The sequence below is a fragment of the Leptonychotes weddellii genome, chromosome X (assembly GCF_054177405.1).
Source record: "Leptonychotes weddellii isolate Sample4059 chromosome X, ASM5417740v2, whole genome shotgun sequence".
Classification (NCBI taxonomy): domain Eukaryota; kingdom Metazoa; phylum Chordata; class Mammalia; order Carnivora; family Phocidae; genus Leptonychotes; species Leptonychotes weddellii.
The window spans coordinates 26,005,070-26,027,318 of record NC_138385.1 but is presented as its reverse complement, the minus strand read 5'-3'; the positions used below and the strand labels follow the sequence as shown (position 1 = coordinate 26,027,318).

The following is a 22,249-nucleotide window of genomic DNA, read 5'->3' as shown; positions in this document are numbered from 1 at the left end:
AGAATTCTAAATCCTTTCAGGTCATTATGAAGTCACATGTGTTGTGGAAGGAGATAAATCATTCAATAAAACATGCTGATTTAAACATTTCAAATATATAGCTAGATGGTATGTGGATCCCCAACTGAACTCTTTTTCTGACCCCTGCAAATGTTACAAATGTTACAGGAAGTCCAGGTTCAATATCTGGTCTATCACCCCTTTCCCCTCTTCGCCCCATGTTACACTTTGTTACCTGTGCATAGTGGGGTCCCTTGCTTCTGAAAGTACTTGTTCTAATAGCCCACCTTGCTGGAAGACTTGGATCTAGTCCCTAGCCCAGGCTGGAATCCAACCACCAACCACCTCACCCCCCTCTACTCATCCCCCAACTGCAGTGCCCTCCCCTCCCACTGGTCCCTTTCTTTGCTCGCCAAGTGTTTATACACAACACTTCTCTTCGATACCACTTCTTCCCCATACAAATACCCACCTGCAGGCCGTCAGCTTGGTCAGGTGCACCTGTGTGTAGGCCCTTTGTCCTCTGCACAATCTCTTTTTTTTAATTATCTTTTTTATTATTATGTTCAATTAGCCAGCATATAGTACATCACTAGTTTTTGATGTAGTGTTCAGTGATTCATTAGTTGCGTATGACACCCAGTGCTCACCACCACACGTGCCCTCCTTAGTGCCCATCACCTGGTTACTCCATCCCTCCACCCCCCTCCCCTCTGAAACCCTCAGTTTGGTTCCCTGAGTCCAGAGTCTCTCATGGTTTGTCTCCCTCACTGATTTCTTCGCCTTCAGTTTTCCCTCCCTTCCCCTGTGGTCCTCCGCGCTATTCTTTATGTTCCACATATGAGCGAAACCATATGATAATTGTCTTTCTCGGCTTGACGCATTTCACTCAGCATAATCCCCCCAAGTTCCATCCATGTTGATGCAAATGGTGGGTATTCATCTCTTAACTTCTTGCTTCTCTGACAACCCTCAGGTCCGAGTTATCAATATCTTCTTAGACTTCCCTCCCCATGTGACAAAGACAGACTGCAGAACAAGCTTTATTGAATTTATTTGCGTTGCATACATATAATAAAAATCGAGAATGCTAAAAGAAGCCGAAAACTTGTCAGAATGTGCATCTAGGCATTAAAAAAACTTAATCTCTTTACTTAAAAACAGAGTTTTGTTAACTGTGGAAAAGAAATTATTAATGGAGAGCTCTCAGAGTGAGAAAAAACTAACAGTGGTCCACCCTAAAGAAAGGGGGTAGGGACTAATTACCAGGGTCACCTGGGTCAAGGGCAGCTACCTAAATAAACTGTTCACTATGGAAGTACAAAGGAAATCAAACTCAATCAATCAAGAACCTAGCATTATCAGAATGGTAAAGAATACAGTATCAGGAAAAATAGATGTTTCATAAAGAAAATGCAAAATCCAGCGTATGATTGTAGAATGTCACGTTATACCATCATCATCAAGACCAAGCACCAAGGACTTAAATTAGCTCTGGCACCTCACCGCCTCTATGAATTTTTTTTTTGCACGAGGCAGCACCCCACTCAGAATTTAAAGGCACGGTTAGATGTTGAGGCTTACATTCCTGTGTTAACAAAGCAGCTCCGTGGTGACAGAGGCAGACACAGTGAGAGGGACGGCGAGAAGATACTTCTGGGTCTCCTAAGAAAATGAGCTAGGTACTGTCCAGACATCCAAGGGGAGCTCTCCCTTGGTGTTTGGTGTGTTTGGGAGATGGCATAGAAGGAAAGGACTTGGGGGAGTGGCTCATTGGGGACGGGGTGTGCGGGGAGCTATCCAGTCTAGTGACTTTTGAGGTGTGTGCCTCCAGGAATGAGGGCAGGGAGAAGCTATGCTGGTTTGATCGCCTAAGGCTTCCAGTTTGCAAAAAGTTAATTGTTCTATGGCTTTGGGGTTGTGGTCTTGCCTTGGGCCAAAATTTTGGGAAACAGAGGCTGCTGAGGGGAAGAGACTAGAAACTGGCCTACAGGGAGGTTTCTGCCTTAAAGCGAGAGCCAGGGAAAAGCGCTCTCCAGGAGCCCAGGGTCTTAAGTGCTTAAAGAGCAGGATATATATGGCATTCAGTACATTTCTCAGCAACTAGAGAGTCCCAGCGCCATTGGGACAAGAGCTCAAACACTGATGAACTAGCCATCTAGGGGAGCCCGATGATCCCCAAGAAATGTTCTGCCTCCTAGGGAGGTGCTCGCTGCTGTCAGACTGGCGATGTGGGGCATGCGCAGAGAGAGAGCTTTGTATGTTGCAGGCATGGGGGGCAGGGATACAAGGGCGGTGTCTCAAAGGGCAAGGGCTAACTGGAGGACTGGCTGTGCGAAGCTTTTCTTGGAGACCCAGAATTTTCACTTCCATCACCTCTTCTCAGGGCCTTTGTGAAGCTTGCAGCAGCAACCAAAGAACTGAAGCATTTAACCAGGCTCATGAAACCTGAAAGCCAACCCCTGGGCCAAGTCACCTGGCCATTCCCATCCGAATGAATTTATTTGAACAAGGGAAATGACCACCACCTCATAGGCAGTTAAGGATTTCCCAGTTCTATAGCAGTGCAAACATTCCACATTGTCTTTAGAGAGGAGATGCTGGGTTTTCAGATGTTGGTAGTGATTGTACGGAAGTTAGGCATTCGTGGCATTTGTTACATTCAAATAATTAGTAGCTTTAATTCCGCCTTTAAGGCACTTTTGCTTAATAAAAAGTGGTTACAGTAAATAAATCGCTACATGGCATTAACGCAGCTATCAGCAATGATCATTTGCAATGCTGATGCCCCACCCAGGAGCTATTTATTGCATGATTTCGGCTATATGGCTCCAAGCTTTGGCTTTCTTCTTGGCCAGGGAGAACCAAACCGGCTCTTCCAGTTCTGCCGGCTCATGGAGCACAGCTGGGACAGTTGAAGACTGCCTGGTTTCTTTGGCCACGGTGGGCACTTGAGCTGTCTTCCGATCTTCAAATCCTACGAGAACCACAGCAAATAACACACAAGCAGTAAGAAGCCCCAGAGACACTCAGGGATGTTTATGGGATACAGTAAAAGTTCTCCTCCTTTCAGGTTTCCTCGGGCTTTTAAAAGTCCCAAGCATGGGCCTGCTACGGGTGGTCTCTCGAAGGGATAAAATCTACACAGCTATGGCCACGGGGGCCTGGGCATGGGAAGGCCCAAGAGAAGATACCGGCCAAGCTTTGGGTGGTTATTATTAGACTGTCTCACATTTTTGACTTGAGACCAGGGAGGAAACCATACAATATGTTATCTATTCAGTTTTTTACATTTCAAATCAGGTAATGTTATTTCTGTTTTGCCGATCTGTGTCACGTGAAATGACTAATAAGGATTCAGGAGATCCACCCAGTACAAGTCTGTGCTAAAGAACACTGTACCCACTACTCTGACCAAGCAGACGACCTCCCTATCCCTTAGTTCTACTCCTTCCTTCATCCTGCTTTATGGCTGATGGACTCAGTGACTTTACCTCAACCAGTGTGCGGGGTATGCATTAGAATCACCTAGGGCTCTCTCTCTCTCTTTTTATTTAAGCAATCAGACATTTATTTGGTCAATTAGAATTGCAATTCAGGAGACACAGATTTGAGGTAGAAGCCTGACTGCTGGTACACAGCTAGAGCTTTTTTTTTTTTTTTTTTAAAGATTTTATTTATTTATTTGACAGAGAGAAAGAGCACAAGCAGGGGGAGCAGCAGGCAGAGGGAGAAGCAGGGAGCCCGAAGTGGGGCTCGATCCCAGAACCCTGGAACCATGACCCAAGCCGAAGGCAGACGCCCAACCAACTGAGATACCCAGCCACCCAGCTAGAGCTCTTTTTAAAAATACCAGTGCCCAGGGGCACCTGCATGGCTCAGTTGGTGAAGCATCTGATGCTTGACTTCAGCTCAGGTCCTGATCTCAGGGTCGTACAATCGAGCCCCATATCAGGCTCCACGCTCAGAGCCTGCTTAAGATTCTCTCTCCCTCCCTCTGCCCCTCCCCTCCATCTCCAAAATAAATAGATCTTTAAATAAAAACACCAATGCCCACACTATTTCCTGAACTAACAGAATTAGAATCTTTAGCAATGGAGCAGGGCCATCTGTATTTTTGTAAATGTTTCAAAAGCTCGCCAGGTAATTCTAAGGCACAGAGCTGAGAACCATCTGACAGGAGTAGAGTACCCGTGAGATTATTAATAGCTATCAGCAGGTCAGGTGCCACGATTTCGTGGCCAGACCGTGGCTTCCTAAGTTCCTAGTCTAATTTCTTCATGAAGGGGACAAAGGGAGAGGACAAAGATGATTCAGTGCAAACCCACCCTCCCCTCCCCCTGCTCCTGCTGAAAAGAAAATCTCTCTGGCACATACCTCTACTGTTGAGACCACATTCTATTCTATCACAGCCCGGTGTTCGCTCGGCTTTCAACATCTCCCCACCTCCCACGCCCTGCTCAGAAGGTGGAGAAGCAAGCCTTTGAAATAGCGAAAAGAAACAATTCGACACCACTGGACCTGTACAGTGGATTTTTTAAAGTGTCCCTGGGACTGTAGAAGGTGAGAAAGTACTGCTTTGCTATGAGCTGGAAAGGAGCTCAGTGCTCTCCTCTGGACTCGCAGTCACCGGGACATTTTAGTGAGTGATCACAACTCTGTGCCTATAACAGCTTCCTCGACAAGGCAGAAAACTGGGAGGCCCTTGGGAAGTCACACACTGGACTCAGAGTGGTCCTCACAACTGGATTTTCCTGAAACAAGCTAATATCTGTACCTAATGGAAGAGCCACGTGAAGCATGAGGCTGATGTGGGGCGGAGGAGGGGGTGGGGAAAGACATGTGTTGCCTGAGATGGAAACAGCAGAAGTTTCCCAATATGCTGCCAGGACTTTTGGGGGGGGGGGCTGTTTTTACCTGCTTTGGTAGACTTAGGTAGCTTCTGTGCCATCTTCTCTGGTTTATTGACATCGGAAGTAAAAGTCTTTCTGGGTTGGTTTTCACTTGCAAGGCCTGCTCCCTTTAATACAAAAATGAAAACAAAAAGCTTGTTAAGTCCTGACGTGGAGAAGAGTGAATTACTTATTCAGAAAACCACAAGGGGCAAGCCCTGTCCTGGCTATTAGAGTTCCACATTAGTCAAAAGGAAAGAGAGAGAGAGAGGGAAGGAAATAGCACTGAGAGGAACTTGGCTCAGAATTTAGGTTCACAAAACCTCAGCTGGTTCAAGTTTATCACCTTTGAGATCTGGAAGAAAGGGCCATCAAATCATACAAATAGCGTAAACAGGTTAACATAATTATTTAACCTGAGAACAACCTTTTCCCTAATGCACTACCAACACTTAAAAACAAGCTACCAGAATGTGGGGGTTACAAACAAATCTTATCAAGGAATTGAAGTGAGTTCCACAGGATCTCACTTAGCAAAACTGTTGACCTCTGACTTGTACTCCTTCCACCAGAAAGAGACGTAGCTACAGGTCCTTCCAGAATTGTAGTTTAAGCTTTTCAAATGCACCTCGCCACAACTGGTCTAAATTACTGAGTTTATATACCCTGGTGCATTTGCCCCTGACAAAAGCTTTAACAAGGTGCGCTTTGCCCCTGTATCTCCTGCTCCCATAAAAATACTAATGATGAAAATGCAAAAATCTTTCGAGTTAAGCAGATCCTAATGTGACCCCTCGACAGTTACAGTAAGCAGCCAACAATACAGGCACTTAGACATATCTCCTGGTATGTAAATGTGATATGCTTTCTTAGGTCAGTGTTCTGTGGTTTTGACAAGAGGGGCTCTCATTCCAGCACCTCCGAAGACATCGCAAATGGGACGTTGAAAGCAAGACACCATCCCGTCATCCCTGATCCACAGGTGGGACCGTTAGTCTAGTTCATCACGTAACTTGGCTTCTCACCTGTAGGCAGGGGCCACACCAAAGCCAACCAATATGCAAAGCCCCAAATATCAAGCATTACCTTTATAAGGTCAATCGTTATGGATGATATGAACAGGTGCCCAGAGATGAGATGTCAAATGAAAAATAGTATGTATAGTTTGATTCCCTTTATATCTTCTTCAATACATACATATATTTGTAGGCATAAAACGCCTGTAAGGATAGTTACTCAATTCTCACCCCAGTGGTTACCTTTGGGGGTTTTTTCTATAACTTATTCCTCACTGCTCAACCAATTTCATGGAATCCTGCTCTAGAATATTCAGGACAGGGTTTGATTTACGGAATCTTCTCCTACTCATTACTTTCCACAAACCCTTTCAGAGCATAAAGCCGGGCACGTTATTGTCTGAGTACCAGGCACGACTCTTCCCCCAAAGAGTCCCCCTGCCTTGATTAGTGCACCCAAAGAGGTGGGGAGCTGCAGTCTTGGCAGAGTTCCCGACGCAAGCTTAGTCAACCAACTCTAGTGACCTTCTGGAGGGTTTTGTGGGCTGCCGCAGGTTCTCCCCAACGTCTAGGCTCTTTGGCCTCGGGCTTGGCTCCAGCTTTGTTCTTGGTTTTTGCCTCTTTCTTAGGAATGTGGGCCTGGGAGCTCATCTGCCTCTGCTTTACCATGGTTATCCAAGCTGGCTCTGAGGCGGCGTAATCTGACTGTCGACCAAGAGCCTTTCCTGAGAAAGGAAGGAGAGTGGTTAGAACTGAAGTGAGGCAGGCAGGGTCTGGAGCCAGGCTGGGGCCTACCCACACTAATGTACCAGATGGCATCCTTGTTAATTGCCAGATGAAAATGAACAGAGATCCCATCGAAAAGGGCCCCCTTCTTTGATGCCATCCCCACAACCTGGCAAGGCAAGAGCTCCTTGAGTAGATCAGAATTTGCGTACCATCCTCTTACTGGTCCCTCGGCCTCCCTCGTCCATCCCTCTTCGTATCCCCAAATCAGGGTAGGACCAGGGTGACCAGGTGGGCTGGGAAAACTCCCAGGAAGCCAGAGGCTCAGGCTACTGATGGCATTCCTTGAAGTCCAAGGAGTATCTTATATCGACATTACATATTCCCTCGTGCAAGTGCGTGGTTACACAGGTGTGGTTCTAGGCGTGAAGACCAGGGTTGGTCAGGGTGAAGGTACAAAGGCTTTGAGAGAGATCGGTGCTCAAAAGATCACCTAGCTCTGGATTCTTAGACATTTCAGGTGTGGGAAGCAGCTTTGGAAGTATAAGCATTTACAGTAAATTAAGATTTCAAGCTGCGAGTCTGAACGTAGTGCTCTACTAATGAGCTGGCTTTTAAAACCCACATGATGTCGTGGGAGGAGGGTGGGGAGCATATGTGTCGAAGTATTTTGAGAAAGGTATAAAATTCCATCCAAAGGGAAGGTGTGCAGAAGGAATAGGCAGATGGTCGTGTGTCCATCACAGAATGTGGATGGATGGATGTCCCTGGGACAGGGAAGCCTCAAAATTAACCATCTCCAGATCCATTAAGCCAGAATGGGGCATCATCCTGCTCCTAAAATCCACAAGCCAGCCCTATCAAAGCAACAACTCAGCAGGCAAGGCTGGAGCAGACTTCCTGCCCCATTCAAGACTTTGATTTCTAGTTCTTCCCTCCACCTGGTACCTCCTTGCCCTCTGGAAAGAGGAAGTCTCACCTGGGACCTTGTAAACAGGTTGCTTCTTGGCCATGCTTTCGGATTTGGGCCTGCTCCATTGCTTCTCCGCCACGTCAGATGCTGTGGCGGGGTTCTCTGCGCTGCCCAGGAGCCCCTGGGAAACGCTTCTTCTGATTCGATGTTCTTTACATGTGGAAGATGAAACCGGGCCCAAGGAGAGCGAAGAAAGCTCAGTAAGGTCATCTTGTTTCTCACTCTTGTGCTTCAAGGAAGGGACTTTTCTCAGGCGAACTCCAAAAAGGGTTTCAACACCAGACCCACTGGTGGATTCGTCTGCATGGATGTTACTTTGATGGCCGCTCTCGAGACCTTCCCCCTTGGAGTAAGTGCCCCCACCAGTGGATGCCTGCCTGGTAGGAGCCATGCTGAGCTTCATGGGTTTGGTAGCGGGAGGCAGGCTATTCTTAATGAGGTCTTCAGGGCCTTGGCGATGTTTCTTGGTCTTGCTTAGAGAAGCCGGGCCTCTTGGTGGGGCCCGGCTGGCGGGGCGGCTCTCAGAGAGAGGGCCCTCAGCGGCAGCCATCATGGAACCCGGCCGGACCTGGGGCGGACATTCGGGCTCGGCCGGTGCCTGGGGAGTGTGTCCAGGCTGCGGAGGCCAGCACTCCTCAGACCTGCTCCAACCTGCAGGGGCACTGGCAGGGCCTGGGGAGAAAAGCTGGGGCTGCAATTCGGCCCGCTCCTTGGCCTGGGGAAGGCCTCTGGAAGGCAGCCATTCTTCAGAGCGCTTCTGTATTTCAGGAGAGCCCCGAGAGAGCAGAGAGGAGACTTGCCGGGACGCGAGCTTTGTGAAGCTCGCCGGTGCCGGGGACAGGTGTCCCGGGGGCAGCGGCTCCTTGGAACTGCTCCGCTTGGGCTTCGCGGGGGCACTCTCTGAATGTGGGAGAACTGCTCTGGGGCCTTCAGGGCCCCCCGGGGGCTGTAAAGGGCGTGCTGTCGGCAGCAGCTTCGACGAGATGCCTCCCTCGGTACTGGCATCCTTTGGGCTCGAGAAAGCTGGGTACTGGACTTTAGACCTCAACAGAGCTTTGGAAAGTTGATTCGCAGATGGAGGACCGGCAGGGCTCTCGGAAAAGACTTGTTCTGCCATAAACTTCACAAACGACTGGGAAGGATGCCTGGGCACCGGCGGTTTCTTAGCCCAGCCTCCTTCGGCAGCGGTATTCTCTAGACGGGAGGACATCTCCTGAACCTTGGACCTGGATGACACCTGGGTAGGATACGTGGAAGGCACTGGCTTCCCAGACACGGCCACCTCGGCAGGAGCGCTCTCACAGCTGGACGACACTTGCTGCCCTTTGCATCTCCCAGGGGACTGGGAAGGCTGCCTGGAAGGCAGCGGCTCTGCAGAAGCACCCCCCTGGGTGGCAGCCCTTTCTGGAGCTGCGGAGGCCGGGGGCTTGACCACTGCTGCGCTCAGGGCCTGAGAAGACCTTCGGAGAGAGTGCCGCTGCTCCATAGTCATGATCCTCAGGGCCTCGGCGCCCTCTAGAGCCTCGGAGACGGGCTGCTTGGCTTTTGTGTTCCCCCGGGACTGGAAAGCGCATCTGGGAGGCTTCCGCGCGGCGGCGGCGGCGGCGGCGGCGGCGGGAGCGCCCGGGGCTGGAGGAGCGTCCCATCCTGGAGGAGCGCTCGCCGACCGCCGGGAGGCTGCTCGCTCCCCTCCCTGCCTCCTCGGGTTCTGAGAAGGCTTTCTGGGAGGCAGCGGGGGCGGCGGGGGCGGCGGGGGCGGCGGGGGCGGCGGGGGCAGCGGCTCCAGAGAAATGCCCCACTCCAGAGCAGCGCTCTGGGCACTCACAGAGCCCTCGCGCTCGCCTGAGGAGCTCAGCCAGGACTGGTAGACGCTTCTGGGGGACGCCGGGCCCGGCGCCAGGGCGGGGCCGAGGGCGGGACCCAGGGCGGGGCCGGGGGCGGGACCCAGGGCGGGGCCGAGGGCGGGACCCAGGGCGGGACCCAGGGCGGGACCCAGGGCGGGACCCAGGGCGGGACCCAGGGCGGGCCGGGCGGTGGCAGCCGAAGCGCCCACCGCGGCCAGCGGGCGGGGCTGCGGCTGGACTTTCGGCCTCACCGAGGGCTGGGAGGGGCCTCTGGGCGGTGGCTCCACGGACGGGCCCTCCCCGACAGCCGTCTCGGATGCTTGCGGGGCCTTAGGATTTGTCAAGGACGCAGCAGAATCTGGGGGGAGCGGCAGCTCCACTGAAATGACCTTCTCCGCGGCGGCGCCCTCCAGACCCGAGGACACATTCGGTTCCACTCCGGGCTTCATCGAGGCCTGGGCAAGCACTTTGAGAGGCAGAGGCTCCGCAGAAGCTGCCGGGCTTTCGGGACTGGCAGAGGCCGGTGGCGGGACCAGAGGGCGCGTCGGGAGCTGAGCATGATATCCGGGCAGCGGCGGCGGCTGCCCAGGGACGTTCTTTTCGACCACAGCGCCTTCGGCACCCAGGCACCCTTGCTGCTCAATGACGGGTCTCACGACCGCCTGGCGGGGCGGCGGCAGCTCCACCGAAATGCTCCCCTCCACAGCCGGGGACTCGGGGTCCTCCCGGGTCGCCTGCTCGGCGATGGGGTCCAGCGGCGGCCGAGAATGCGGTCTCGGGGGCGGCGGCGGCAGCGGCGGCAGCAGCAGCAGCAGGTCCACGGAAGTCACCCCGACGGCGGCAGCCATTTCTGGACCTTTGCAGACGGCTTGCTCAGGCCGAGGCCTCAGAAGGCGCTTAGACGAGATTCTGGGCGGCGGCGGCGGCTCCAGAGCAATGGCCCACCGCACGGCGGGGCCCGCGGGGCCCGCGGGGCCCTGCTGCTCGGCCTGAGGGCTCCGCCAGGACTGGACGGGCTGCCGGGCGGGCGCTGGCTCCGCGGGGCTGCTCCGGGGAGGGCCCGGGGGCCTCGCCGACCCCGAGGACGCTTGCTGCTGAAGAATCGGCCTCGAAAAGGCCAGAGCGAGCCGCCCCACGGACACCCCCCACTCCTCGGGGAGGTGCTTCGCAGCCGAGGCGCCGTGCTGTTGGTCTGCGGGCTGCCCGGAGGCCTGGGAAGGGGGCCTGGGAGGCACGTCCTCCTCGGAGCTGCTCCAGGCGCCCGCACTGTTGTGCTTCTTCTCCACGTGCCCGTGGGGGTCTGTGCGGCCTTTGTCCTCGGGCCCCTGCAAGGCCTGCGCGGCACAGGTGGGCGTCAGCCGCTCGTCAGAACTGCCCGAGCCCCCAGAACTTTTTGAGCCTGTGGCCTCTTGGTCACCGTCAGGCTTCCCCAAGGCCTGGGAGGGGTGTGTGGGAGCCAGCAGCCGCTGCGCCCCGCTCTCCTCCGCCGACGCACTCGGGGGATCCGAGGACGCTGCTCCCGCCGCCGGCTTCCGGAAGGCCCGCGGAGAGTAGCTCGCAGCCAGCTGCAGCTCAGGGCCGCTCGCTCGCGCGGCCGAGCTTTGCGACTCGGTGAAGACTTGTCGCTCATCGGCAGGCTTCCCCAGGGACTGGAAAGAAGGCCTGGGAAGCAGCTGCTGCCCCGAACCGCTCTCCTCCTCGGAAGCACCCTCTGGCTCCGAGGACGCTTCTTCAGCCGCCCAGGCGAGGCTTCTGGAAGGCAGCCTCTCCGCACACCTGCCTCCCTCGGCCAAAGCACTTGCCGGACCTGAAATGCTCGCGGCGAAGGCCGGGAGGACGTTTCCGGGAGACTTCTCTCTGCAGACAGCGGGGGTATCTTGCACTGACGCCATTTTCAAGTTGCTCGCTTGCACGTCAAAGCTGAACGCGTCTTCCCCTTCAGACTGCATCTGAGAAGGATCCGTGAACACTTGAGCCCCCATGGCCCCTGAGAAGAGGACATCGTCCGGGGTTGGAGAAGGGCCTTCCGCCGCAGATGAACGAGCAGCTCTGGCTTCTGGCCGCTGGCCTCCGGAGGCCCCATCTTCATGGCACGGCGACGGGCCACCGACCACGGACTGTGCCGTGTCTTCGGGTACAGCTTGGGACGCCGGGCCTTTTCCAGCGTCCACATCTGCCCCAGCCTTTCTCTTTCCCTTGCCATCTTGATCTGGAAGCAGCTCCTGAGGGGCAGCGCGTTCTGCCTGCGGAGTGGTGGGCGGCTCCCTGACTTGGCGCTCCAGAGACAGGTTCCAGAGAAGACACTCTGTGGCAGGCTTCTCGGCAGGCGGGGACCCAGCCCTCTCAGCTAGGCCAAGCCCTCGAATGGACTGCTTAAGGCTTCCTCCTGTGGGCGCACACTCACTCAATCCCCAAGCACTTGATCCTTTTTTGGGGAGATGTCTTCCGTGCGCCGCTGACAATGGGGAGCTCTGACTCCCCGCAGCGTCCGCTCCTGCAGCCTGGTCTGCTGTCTTATCAGAAATTTCAGTTCTCTTGCTCTGCTTCAGGCTTGAGACACCTGTACCCAACAGAAATAAGGAAAAGAAAAAAATATGCATGCCTCGAACTTCCTAAAATAAGAGGATTCTGCCCCGGAGCCCCGTGGGTACCTATTCACTACTGACTTCCTCGGTATAACGAAGCAACTATTCAGAAGAGAGCTGGCGACTTGGTCACTATTAGCCTCTGCAGTTGGAAATGTTTAAATCCAAGTGTAATCCCAATTTTACGAACCGATTACAAGGTCGGCTCATTGACAGCAAATCAGTAGTCTGGTCCACCGTTAGCCGTGAGACACGTTAAAAGGCCGTTTTGAGGGGCGATTGGTGGCTCAGTCGTTAAGCGTCTGCCTCCGGCTCAGGTCATGATCCCAGGGTCCTGGGATCGAGCCCCGCATCGGGCTCCCTGCTCGGTGGGAAGCCTGCTTCTCCCTCTCTCACTCCCCCTGCTTGTGTTCCCTCTCTCGCTGTCGCTCTCTGTGTCAAATAAATAAATAAAAATCTTAAAAAAAAAAAAAAAAGGCCGTTTTTGAACCTGTAACAACGATTACCCTTTAGGAAACTGACTGGGGCCGGACAAAGGGGAATTTTACTTTCTAATTAGTATTTATATTTTTTACTTGATTCTATTTAATTTTCACATCGTGTGCGGGCATTGTTTTACTTTTTAGAAAGGTGTCAACGGGGGGGTTATCTGGGAGGTAAGATTGTGGCCCCTTTTTCTTTTGCTTTTTACTCTCTTGTATTAAACGAATCTGATGTAATATACAAGCAAAGCAATTCTTGGAAAGCCTTAACAATGACATAAGTCCATACAGCCTTCAGGTCAAATGCAAGGCAGCGGTGACACAGAGTGCCCCTCTCTTCTCTAGTACTTTTGCTGAGGGACTCAGTTTGATCACCACTCCCCACCCCCCAGGGGGGAAGGACCGCTGCCTTCTCTGCCTCATCATCCAGTGCATCCCCGACCTCCATCTAGTGGTTTCCTATCCAGCGACAGGGCAATGGGCGTAGCTGGCTGTACTCCAAACCACTCCCATTTATGAAAAACCCAAGTATCTGCCCCCACGGACACCAGATCTGTTCTATCCTCTGTGTGTAAAAGGGACAGCTATTAAAAACAATAAGAGAAGAAGATTAAAAAGAAAAATTTAAATTTCATTTCGTTTTATTCTGTGTGTGTGTGTGTGTGTGTGTGTGTGTTTCAGGACAGTTTTGTGGTTTTGTGAGTTTCCATGGAAAAATGTGTTTAGGGATATCCTTTTTTTGAACCCACATGTGAAATCCTTTGTGGCAAAAAAAATATGAAATAACTGCTCAACTTAACTGTGGAACTGGAATTTTGTTTTATCAAGTATTGCTTGAAATTAGGTTGCCATCAGCTGGAACCAACATCCCCATGCACACACACACACACACATACACACACCCAGATTTTCACCCCAGTGGTATTTGTGGTTTGGGGGATTTGGTAGGTGTTGGCTGCCAAGGACATGTGTCTACAGCTGCCCAAGCCCACTTCGCCTGTGGATAGGGGAACTGGTCTCACTGTTATCATAAGACCTTTTTCTCTCTACTGGAAGAGAAGAGCAACCTTAAAAAACTAGTTGTGAGCTAATTCTGTTATTATTGTCTGGTTCTGGTGTTCAGGGGACACTGAAGGGGGACTCATTGGCCACCCTCAGATATACCTTAGCCTTAGAGAGGATTAAACAAGCTTACAAACAAGCAAGAGCTACACACCTCTCTGGTTGGAAATTCATTTCGACAAAATAGCGATCCAGGCATAATCTTTTACCTTGATCCCACACACGTGGCAATGGTATGAGTCGGGCAGTTTAGATGGAGGAAGCTGGACCCCTTTGATATGCATCTTAAACTGAAAGCTCTCAGAGGGTACCAGGGACAAACAGCAGCCTAGGTAAATCATATTCTATAGCTCCTCTCACACAGCAATTAAGCCCATCATACATGTTTCTGAATGAGGGTGAGGATGTGCCAACCTGCACTGTCTTTTTTCAGCTTCTTTTTGTCAGCTTCTTTTGGTTTGGTTGTACTCTTCTCTTCTCCAGAAACCACTAGAAGGGTGGGCTCCTCTTGCTTTGCTTTCTCCTGAAAGACGGAAAAAAAGAGCTTCAGACGGAAAGTGCTTCTTCCCACCCACCCCTGAGTGGTTGCCGAAGGAGATGACATCAGGAAAAAAAAAAAAAAAAGTCCTTTATCTTCAAAGGGCTCTGCTGGGAACATAACAATACCATTAACCACAGAAATGATTTCCAATGGCATTCATCCCCTTGCTGATCATTTTACCCACTGGAAGCGATCATTATTTTACCTGTTGGTAAAATTCCCTTTTCAGAGAATTTAGTGAAAGCATGAATTAGGTCTTTCCGGCTCCAAAGAAGAAAGAAGATTGGGGTTTTGCTGGGAAAGAAGAGAGAGGATGATGAAGGGTTCGGCCTTCACGCTGAAAGGGTTGAAATTGGTTTACTATAAACAAGGTTTACGGATGATTACGGGGCAGCTCTGGAAACGTCTGAGTGACGCTGCACCGAACAGCGGCCGGAAGCTGCTCTGTGTGAGCCTCTGTGACATGCGTCTGAAGACAAATGTCCTACTCGTTCCACTCCCACTCAAAGTGCCCGTGCAAACACACTCAGCGCAAAGGAATTCATTTTTGAGTGAATGAGGTGAGACCGGCCTGGGTTCAAATCTCTGCTCCAGCATTTACTCACCGTGTGAGCTTGGCCAGGTTGTTCTCTACATCTCTATGCCCACATCGATCTCTACAGCTCTATGCCCACACCTCTAAATCAGGGGTGAGGGGGTACCTAAGAAACTCCAAAGCAAGGAGCAAGTGCCAGCAGCCTTTGTGTCAAACATGGTCCTGGACCCTTTCAATATTCACCCATGTGTCGAGAGAGTCACATGGAAGAAGAGGTCCTGACCTTCTGAGAGAGTGATGCCCAGGCCTTTTCTTCTTCTTCTTCTTTTTTTTTTTTTTTAAAGATTATTATTTATTCATTTGAGACAGAGAGCTACAGAGAGAGAGACAGCATGAGCCAGGGGAGGGGCAGAGGGCGAGGGAGAAGCAGGCTACCCACGGAGCAGGGAGCCCGATGCGGGGCTCGATCCCAGGACCCTGAGATCATGACCTGAGCCGAAGGCAGACGCTTCACCGACTGAGCCACCCAGGCGCCCTGCCCAGGCCTTTTCTTAATTAGGCTATGCAGAAGGAAGAGAGTCAGAGGCTCATACTACCTTTCCCTTAGCCAACATTCCCCATCTCCCAGGTTCGTGGTGAGGCATCCAGGTGATAATGCATATATAGGGTTTAGTGCATAGTAATGGGTCACCTTCTGCTTGACAACCGACCAAGGCGATCCTCTCAGGGCCACCAGAGGGCCCCCTCCTGGACCTGCTGTCCTGCTGACTGTTCTTTCAACTCGTATTTTGTTCTTTCTTTTTTGTTTTTTTATAGAGAGAGAAAGAGAGCACACAGAGTAGGGGAGGGGCAGATGGAGAGGGAGAGAACCCCAAGCAAACGCCCTGCTGAGCACAGAGCCCGATGCGGGGCTCAATTTCATGACCCCGAGATCTGAACGTGAGCCAAAATCAAGAGTCGGACGCCTAACCGACTGAGCCACCAAGGCGCCCCTTGTTGTCTTTTTAAAGCTAAACTGAGGTGTCTGAGCTCGATGCAACATGGTGGGGTGAAAAGAGTATGGGGTTGGAAGTCAAGACCGGGTTCTGGCCCCAGCTCTGCTACCATCAGGGTGTGTGACCTTAGGCAACTATTTGTGCTTTAATGTCCTTTCCTATAAAATGGTTGTAAGTCCTTCAAGAGGCCTGGGAATAAACTCCCATGTAATAAAATCTTTTAGTGTCTTCCAGCTCTGACTACAACCCTTTACTTATAGCCCAGCGGCACTGAGGAATTGGGTGTTTGACCAAAGTGAAATCTTCCAGCTAACTGACACATCTTTTGAAACACCAACATCTTTTAGTAAATTAAAATTAAACACCAACATCTTTTACCTTTTAGTAAAAATCTTTCCCAAAGGCATTACTTCCCTATCTTCTTAAACAGATATCAGGAAATACAGGTAAACTTTTCTTGATGGCTTGGATAAATAATGAACACGATCTATTACACTGGACCGAGATAGGGTGTGGCCCTGAGGGATTTACTGAGGTGGGCAAGGTTCTGGATCCCTCTACTAAATGGTCCCAGATCATTTCTGCCATCTTTCTCTGCTATCAATGGTCACGTCTCTTTGTTGCCAGATCTCCCAGTCTGGTGGCCATGTTTTTAACATAACTGGCCTGCCTCAATGTAGCTCTGTCTGCTAGAAAATCACGTGACACAACTTTGGGCTATCTATGAGACACTGAGAGATCTCTGGGGGTATTAATAGCTGAGTTCTGAATGCTTGGAGTTGCTGGAAGCCTGGCCTCCAAAGGAGTTGAACAGTGCTACAATTTGTAGCTCACGGGTCTTACCTGATTAATAATTAAAAGAAACCTGATCTGGGCCACGGTTGAATATCCTCTACAAAGAGGGCTGAGTGAATTCCTAGATGCCAAGCCAAGAAGCAGTTCCTGGGGTTTAGGTCACTGTTTCTGCTTTCTTCAGTCCCTTTTGTGTAAATTCCACGTGGATAGGATATCCCACCCACTAGATGCAAGTTTGCTCACCTCTCTTGGCAGGGGGTGGGGTGGGGGTGGTGGTGGTTGGTGTCAAGCTTGGGACAGTGCCCTTGACTTTACCATCCTTACTTAGGGCATAGATCCCTCAAACCATACCACTCCCCTAGGAGCAGTTTGTGAAGGTTGGAACTCATCTCTTATTATATGGGAGTTTATTCCCAGGCCTCTTGAAGGACTTACAGTGATTTGAGGGGTTTTTTTCTTCTTTTGTTTCCGGGGGTTTAAAGCCATCTTGTGCCGAGCAGCTGAGGAATCCAAACAGTCCTTGGTGGTGGCTGGGGTGTTGAAACTCATGGGCAGGTGAGTGCTGCCGGGAAAGGCAATCATGGCAAAAGTGGTCAAGGACTGTGAGCGGATGGGTCCAGGTGAGGGCTCAAAGGAGCTCTGAAGAGAGGGGGAGAAAAGGAATGGGTCAACTCCCTATGCTGTCACTGGTCCTGAAAGCTGGAAGCTTCTCTAGCTGAAGCACTCCTAAAGAAGCAATCCTTGGGACGCCTGGGTGGCTCAGTCGGTTAAGCGTCTGCCTTCGGCTCAGGTCATGATCCCGGGGTCCTTGGGATCGAGCCCCGCATCGGGCTCTTCACTCAGCAGGGAGTCTGCTTCTCCCTCTGCCTGCCGCTCTCCCTGCTTGTGCTCTCTCGCTCTCTGACAAATAAATAAATAAGAATGTTTTAAAAAATTAAGTGAAGAAGAAGTCCTTCATGAACTACTGTCCCTTGTCCTCCAGCAATACTGACCCTTCTGGTCAATAGGCTCCTTAGAGGCAAGGTGCATACTTCCGCTGGGTTCCTTGTAGGTGAAAACGAGAAAGAGGAAATTCAGGTTGCTCCCCTGCTTAGAAAGGATTCAGGGGCTCCCCTTTGCCCTCAGGACAGGAACCCAACCATTTAATGGAGTTTACAAGGATAGAGGATTTGCATTTTCTCTTGTCCCTTACCCCCTTTTAATTAACAGGAGGGGTCCACTGGGGTGAGAGGCACAGTCTCGGTCAGAAAAGCCTGTCAGGGCTGTGGGGTTTCTCCACAGGAGGGCCGGGTGGAGGGGAGAAAATCAGGCTGGAAGAGGGCTTGTCTGTAAGCTGCGTTTGCATGTGACGAGCCCTGGGTGTGATATGCAACCAAGGAATTACTGAACTCTACATCTGCAACTAATGATGTACTATGTGTTGGCTAATTGAATTTTTTTTAAAAAAAAGCTGCATTTGTATAAACGGCACACTAACTTTATTTCCATTTACTGTTCAAGGTAGCCAGGCTGATGGGAGGACTCTGGGGAACTGGGTGCCCCACCCCCAAGGAGGTGGGGATGGAGCCTGTCACCTTGTCCTCATTATGCCTGGCCTCCACCTCTCCCAACTATCTGGTCCCGGGGCTCCCAGCTCAGTTCCTCTGTGGGAGCTTCAAACCGGTCTCCTCTGGGCATCTTGACATAGCATTCTCTACACCTCAAAGACACACGCCAGAGCACCTCCCACTCCTCGGAAGCTCCCAATATTTGTGTCAGGAGAGCCCCTTTGAAGGCCAGGTGATGAGCCACCTCTCTCCTGGACACCAATGGCGAAGGATACAGTTTAGCAGGTGGACAATCTCCCTCTCTGTTCACGCACTAGCTCTTTCCAAACTAGCTTTCCACAGCACCAGGGGCCGCGTCCGTACCTGCAGCTTTCACATCTCTCCATACCTCCCCACCACTGTCCGGTGATAATCTTAGCTACTATCTTGGTTCCAAATATGGTCCTTTTAGGGCCTGTGATTCCAATGCCTGGTGCTAATGGGTCAGGCCAATGAGACATCCAGGTGACTGTTCTGTTTGTGATTCTAGGAAAAAGGGGAAGGAATGCTAGTTATCTTTGGTGGGGTCAGTCACGTAAAATTAGGAGTGGCCCCCACGCCTGTTCTAACTTCTTGATGCAACTCTCATCCGTGAATTTATAGAACACCTCTTCCGGGCACTGTATATTTGCTTGGGTTATCTGTAGGAATTGTTCATTTAATACTCAGTGTACAGAGTAAGGTCTCTTATTTTGTTCTTCTGAAACGTGCTCATGCTGCAGGGAGGTCTTACGGTTCTGGTATTTGGGGACTAGGTGACAACGTCTATACTCCCGCTAACCTCACATGATCTGTCTCCCCGCGTTCTGCTCCAGGCACACTGCTGGTTTGCTGTACCTCAGACATTGCGTGCGTGCCCTTCCCTTGGGGCATCTGCACTTGCTGTTCCTTCTGCCGGGCATGCTCTTCCCCCATGTTCATCTGGCTGCCTCTCTCACTTCCTTCAGGTCTCCATACACAAGCCACCTTCTCGCTGACACCTTCCCTGGCTAACCCAGTCACAATTTCATCCCTCCACCCTGACACATCATCATCCCCTTCCCTGTGTTGTTTTCTTCCTCCTTGGCACTTTTTACCACTAATATCTTGTGTATTTTGCTTATTGATCTTGCTTATTGTCCATATCCCCCACGGCAACTATAAACTCCATGAAGAAGTGTTTTCATTTGTTTTATTTACTACAGCATCCCTAACACCTAAAACCGAGCTGGTACATAGTAGTTGCTTAATAAATGTTTGCAGAACTGGTGAATTGATTATGTTAAAAGTTTCCACCAGATGTTGCCTTTCTGAGAAATTGCCAGAGAAAGCTCCTCGGTTCTCTGTATCATCTTAGTTACTCTTTCTGAAACCTCACTAGCTCCACCCAAAGGTAAATGGAAAGAGTCAAGGAGGTCTGTGGATCCAGAAACCCTAAAGGGGCCCCATGCAACTGGCTTTCTATGAAAACAAACTTGTGATGCCTAGACAACAAGCAAAGGCACAATGAATTTAAAAAATTGTTCACTTTGATTGGCATCCTAAACCTTGTAGTGTAAACGCTATAGACAAAAGTGCTGTTCAGTGAAAGTCGCTCTATAGCAAAACAAAGAAATCAGGCTCAGCAAAATTCTGGCAAATGGCAGACTGAGCGTGGGCAGGAGAGAGCTTAGCTGCTCCCAGCCACAGTCTAAGGCAAGAGTCCATCAAACTTAACAATAGCCACTAGTCTCCCCGTGCTTGATGGACTCTCGGTAAGGAATCTCTGGGTATCAGATCTCAACACAGACCCACAGCTATCTTCGAAAGGGGGCTAAAAATAAGAGAGCAAAGCCATCAAGCATTATCGCCACATGAAACAGTCCTAAGGGGATCTCTGTTGTTGAGGTTAGAGTATGTCGTATGGGCATATAGTGTGTGTGTATTTTACAATTTCCCTTAAACTCAGAAGTGAATTAAATAAACAGTTCATTAAATAAATGATTCAAATAAACCCTCTGGAACTCTGGGCAGTGTTTCTGAAAGTATGGTCTGGGATTCCCCCACGCCCCCAACATCCGAATCACCTGGAGTGTTGAAAAAAATATATTTTAAAGGACACACCAAGACCTGATGAATAAGACTATCAGGGGAGGGGCCTGACGATAGGCTCAACAGGCTCTCCAAGTGAGTCTTCCTGGTTGTGAATCATTCCTAACTCTCTGGTGTGACAAGAAAGGCTCTCATTTTCAAACAGAAGCACAGCAAAACCCGAAATAACCCCACCAGTTGCCTCAGAGCAGGAACCAGTAATATCTGGATTCCCTCTGGGAGGTGGGGCCCCTTCTTTGGGCCCTACCTTTTCCTTCAGCCATGTTGGTTAAGAGAAACCTAGAAAAGTTACCGCAGGAGCCAACCAGAGGATTTTATGAGCTACCCAGGGAAGGCAAGCCTAATCCCTTCCTGGCAGGTTTCTGAAAGAAAATCAAGTGAAGGAAATGGGGCTCCTTTCTCTACTTTTCCTTCCCCTCATGCAACCCCTTCCCTCCCTTCCTGCACTCTGAGAGCCAACACACCCTCTCGCTACCCAGTGTGCATATTATTAAGGAAGGACAAGATGTTTTCATTCCTTCTCCTTTGTTTTAGAGGGGAGTTAGCACAGACAGCTTCTGATTAACAGCTAGAGTTAAATGAGCTCCTTTTGCCTCAACATCCAGGAGCGGTGCCAGGCCTGGTGCCTACTAACCCAGAATCTTCCTGGGGAAGGAACCTGGGTCAGGCCTTGGGCCAGAGGAAGGGATCCTTCAGCACTGGTTGGTAGTGGTGCTGGATACCCCTTTGTGTTAATTCAGATAAGGGCTGCTCTTTGGAAAATTAAAACACATTTTAGCTCCCCTCTTTCCCTTCTGTCAAGTTTCTAGACCCAGTGCAAAATAGTTCAGTCAATAATCCACCCTTTTGGTCATCTTTCTGATGGTTTCTTTGTCTGTTTTATGATGCTAGGGTCTCCCCCTTTTCTTTTAAGTCTTGATAAGAAACACTTGAGGGAGGCTAGAGAGCACTTTCGGTGATTCTTGGAACAAAGGAGGACCCCCACTGTTAACGTCTTAAATAAGGGCATGACCGGCCCAGATTTCATCAAGCGTTGGGCCCCAAAAGCTGTCACCCTGGGGCAAAGCTCCCTCTGAGCCTGCCGGGGAGGTTTTGACACTGGGACGTTGGAGAGCTGCGTTCCGTGTGAGCCATTCAGCCAAAGGCTCCAAACGCAAGTCGCCATAGAAAGCTCTCCAGAAAGAGGAGCAGCTCTTGATGGGAATGGTGGTCCTCAGCGGACGCTTCTCTACCAAGATGCACGGACACAGGGTAGGAGACCCGATATTGGCCATTAGGATTTTCATTTCCCGGGTGTGTCATTGGGCTTCTGTGCCCATTCCTGAGAATTCCCGTACAACTGCTGTTTCACTCGGAATCTCCGTTTCATAAGAGCTGTTGTGGCCGCCATTTTGCCAACCAGAAAGTTCTGGGAGGTGGACTTTCACATATTCCCTGCAGCCCCCCCCCCTTCCTCTGGCCATCTCTTCAAGTTCTTAACTAGTATGGAGAAGGAAGGACATGAACTTTGGAATTGAATAGGCCTGAATTTGAGGTCCTAGTCATGCCATTTATTAGCCGTTTGACCTGGGACAAGTTACCTGGCCTCTTTGAGCCTCAGTTTCTATGTCTCTAAAACATATCTCTGTGTCTCTAAAACATCGTCTCTAAAAGGGATAATAATAATATACAATTCAGTGTGCTGTTGTAAGGGTGGAATTCAACAATCCAGGGGAAGTGCCTTTCACAGAAGAAAGTCTCAGGAAGTGTGAGCAGCTGTTGCTGTCGTGGGTATTGGTTGTACAAACTGAGAGAGCTGCTGGGGTCCACATGGTTCGGTGAAGAGCCGTGTGACTTTAGGCAGGACTCTTGGGTTTGAATCCCAGCTCTGTCTCTGATTGGCTCTGTAGCCTTGGCCAAGTCATTTCAGCTCTCTGGACCTGTTTGTTTTATTTTTTCCACCTAAAACAGGAATAATGCTATCTTCTCCATCTATCTTACAGAGTTCCTGAGACAATCAAATGCACCTCTACGTGCAAAATCACTTCGTAAGCTACAAATTTCTATGAAACAGTGGCGATGGGGGCATTATGCTCTCCTTTGCTGTATCGGAGAGCTAAAAATAATCCCACGGGGCTTCAGAGACTGATTTGTAAATAATAATGGTG

At 50.6% G+C, this 22,249-nt stretch overlaps 1 protein-coding gene across 1 annotated transcript in view; it reads right to left on the bottom strand.

The window, feature by feature from the left end:
* Positions 1 to 1,037: 1,037 nt before the first annotated feature.
* KIAA1210 (KIAA1210 ortholog) overlaps positions 1,038 to 22,249 on the bottom strand; it is a 44,701-nt gene continuing 23,489 nt past the window's right edge. Inside the window, exons 6-11 of the mRNA XM_081809311.1 lie at positions 16,882 to 17,085; positions 13,995 to 14,103; positions 7,614 to 12,011; positions 6,434 to 6,633; positions 4,918 to 5,020; positions 1,038 to 2,977 (exon numbers count right to left, since the gene is read on the bottom strand). Coding sequence (XP_081665437.1) covers positions 2,805 to 2,977; positions 4,918 to 5,020; positions 6,434 to 6,633; positions 7,614 to 12,011; positions 13,995 to 14,103; positions 16,882 to 17,085 — 5,187 coding nt within the window. The 3' untranslated portion in view covers positions 1,038 to 2,804. The remainder of the gene's footprint in view (positions 2,978 to 4,917; positions 5,021 to 6,433; positions 6,634 to 7,613; positions 12,012 to 13,994; positions 14,104 to 16,881; positions 17,086 to 22,249) is intronic.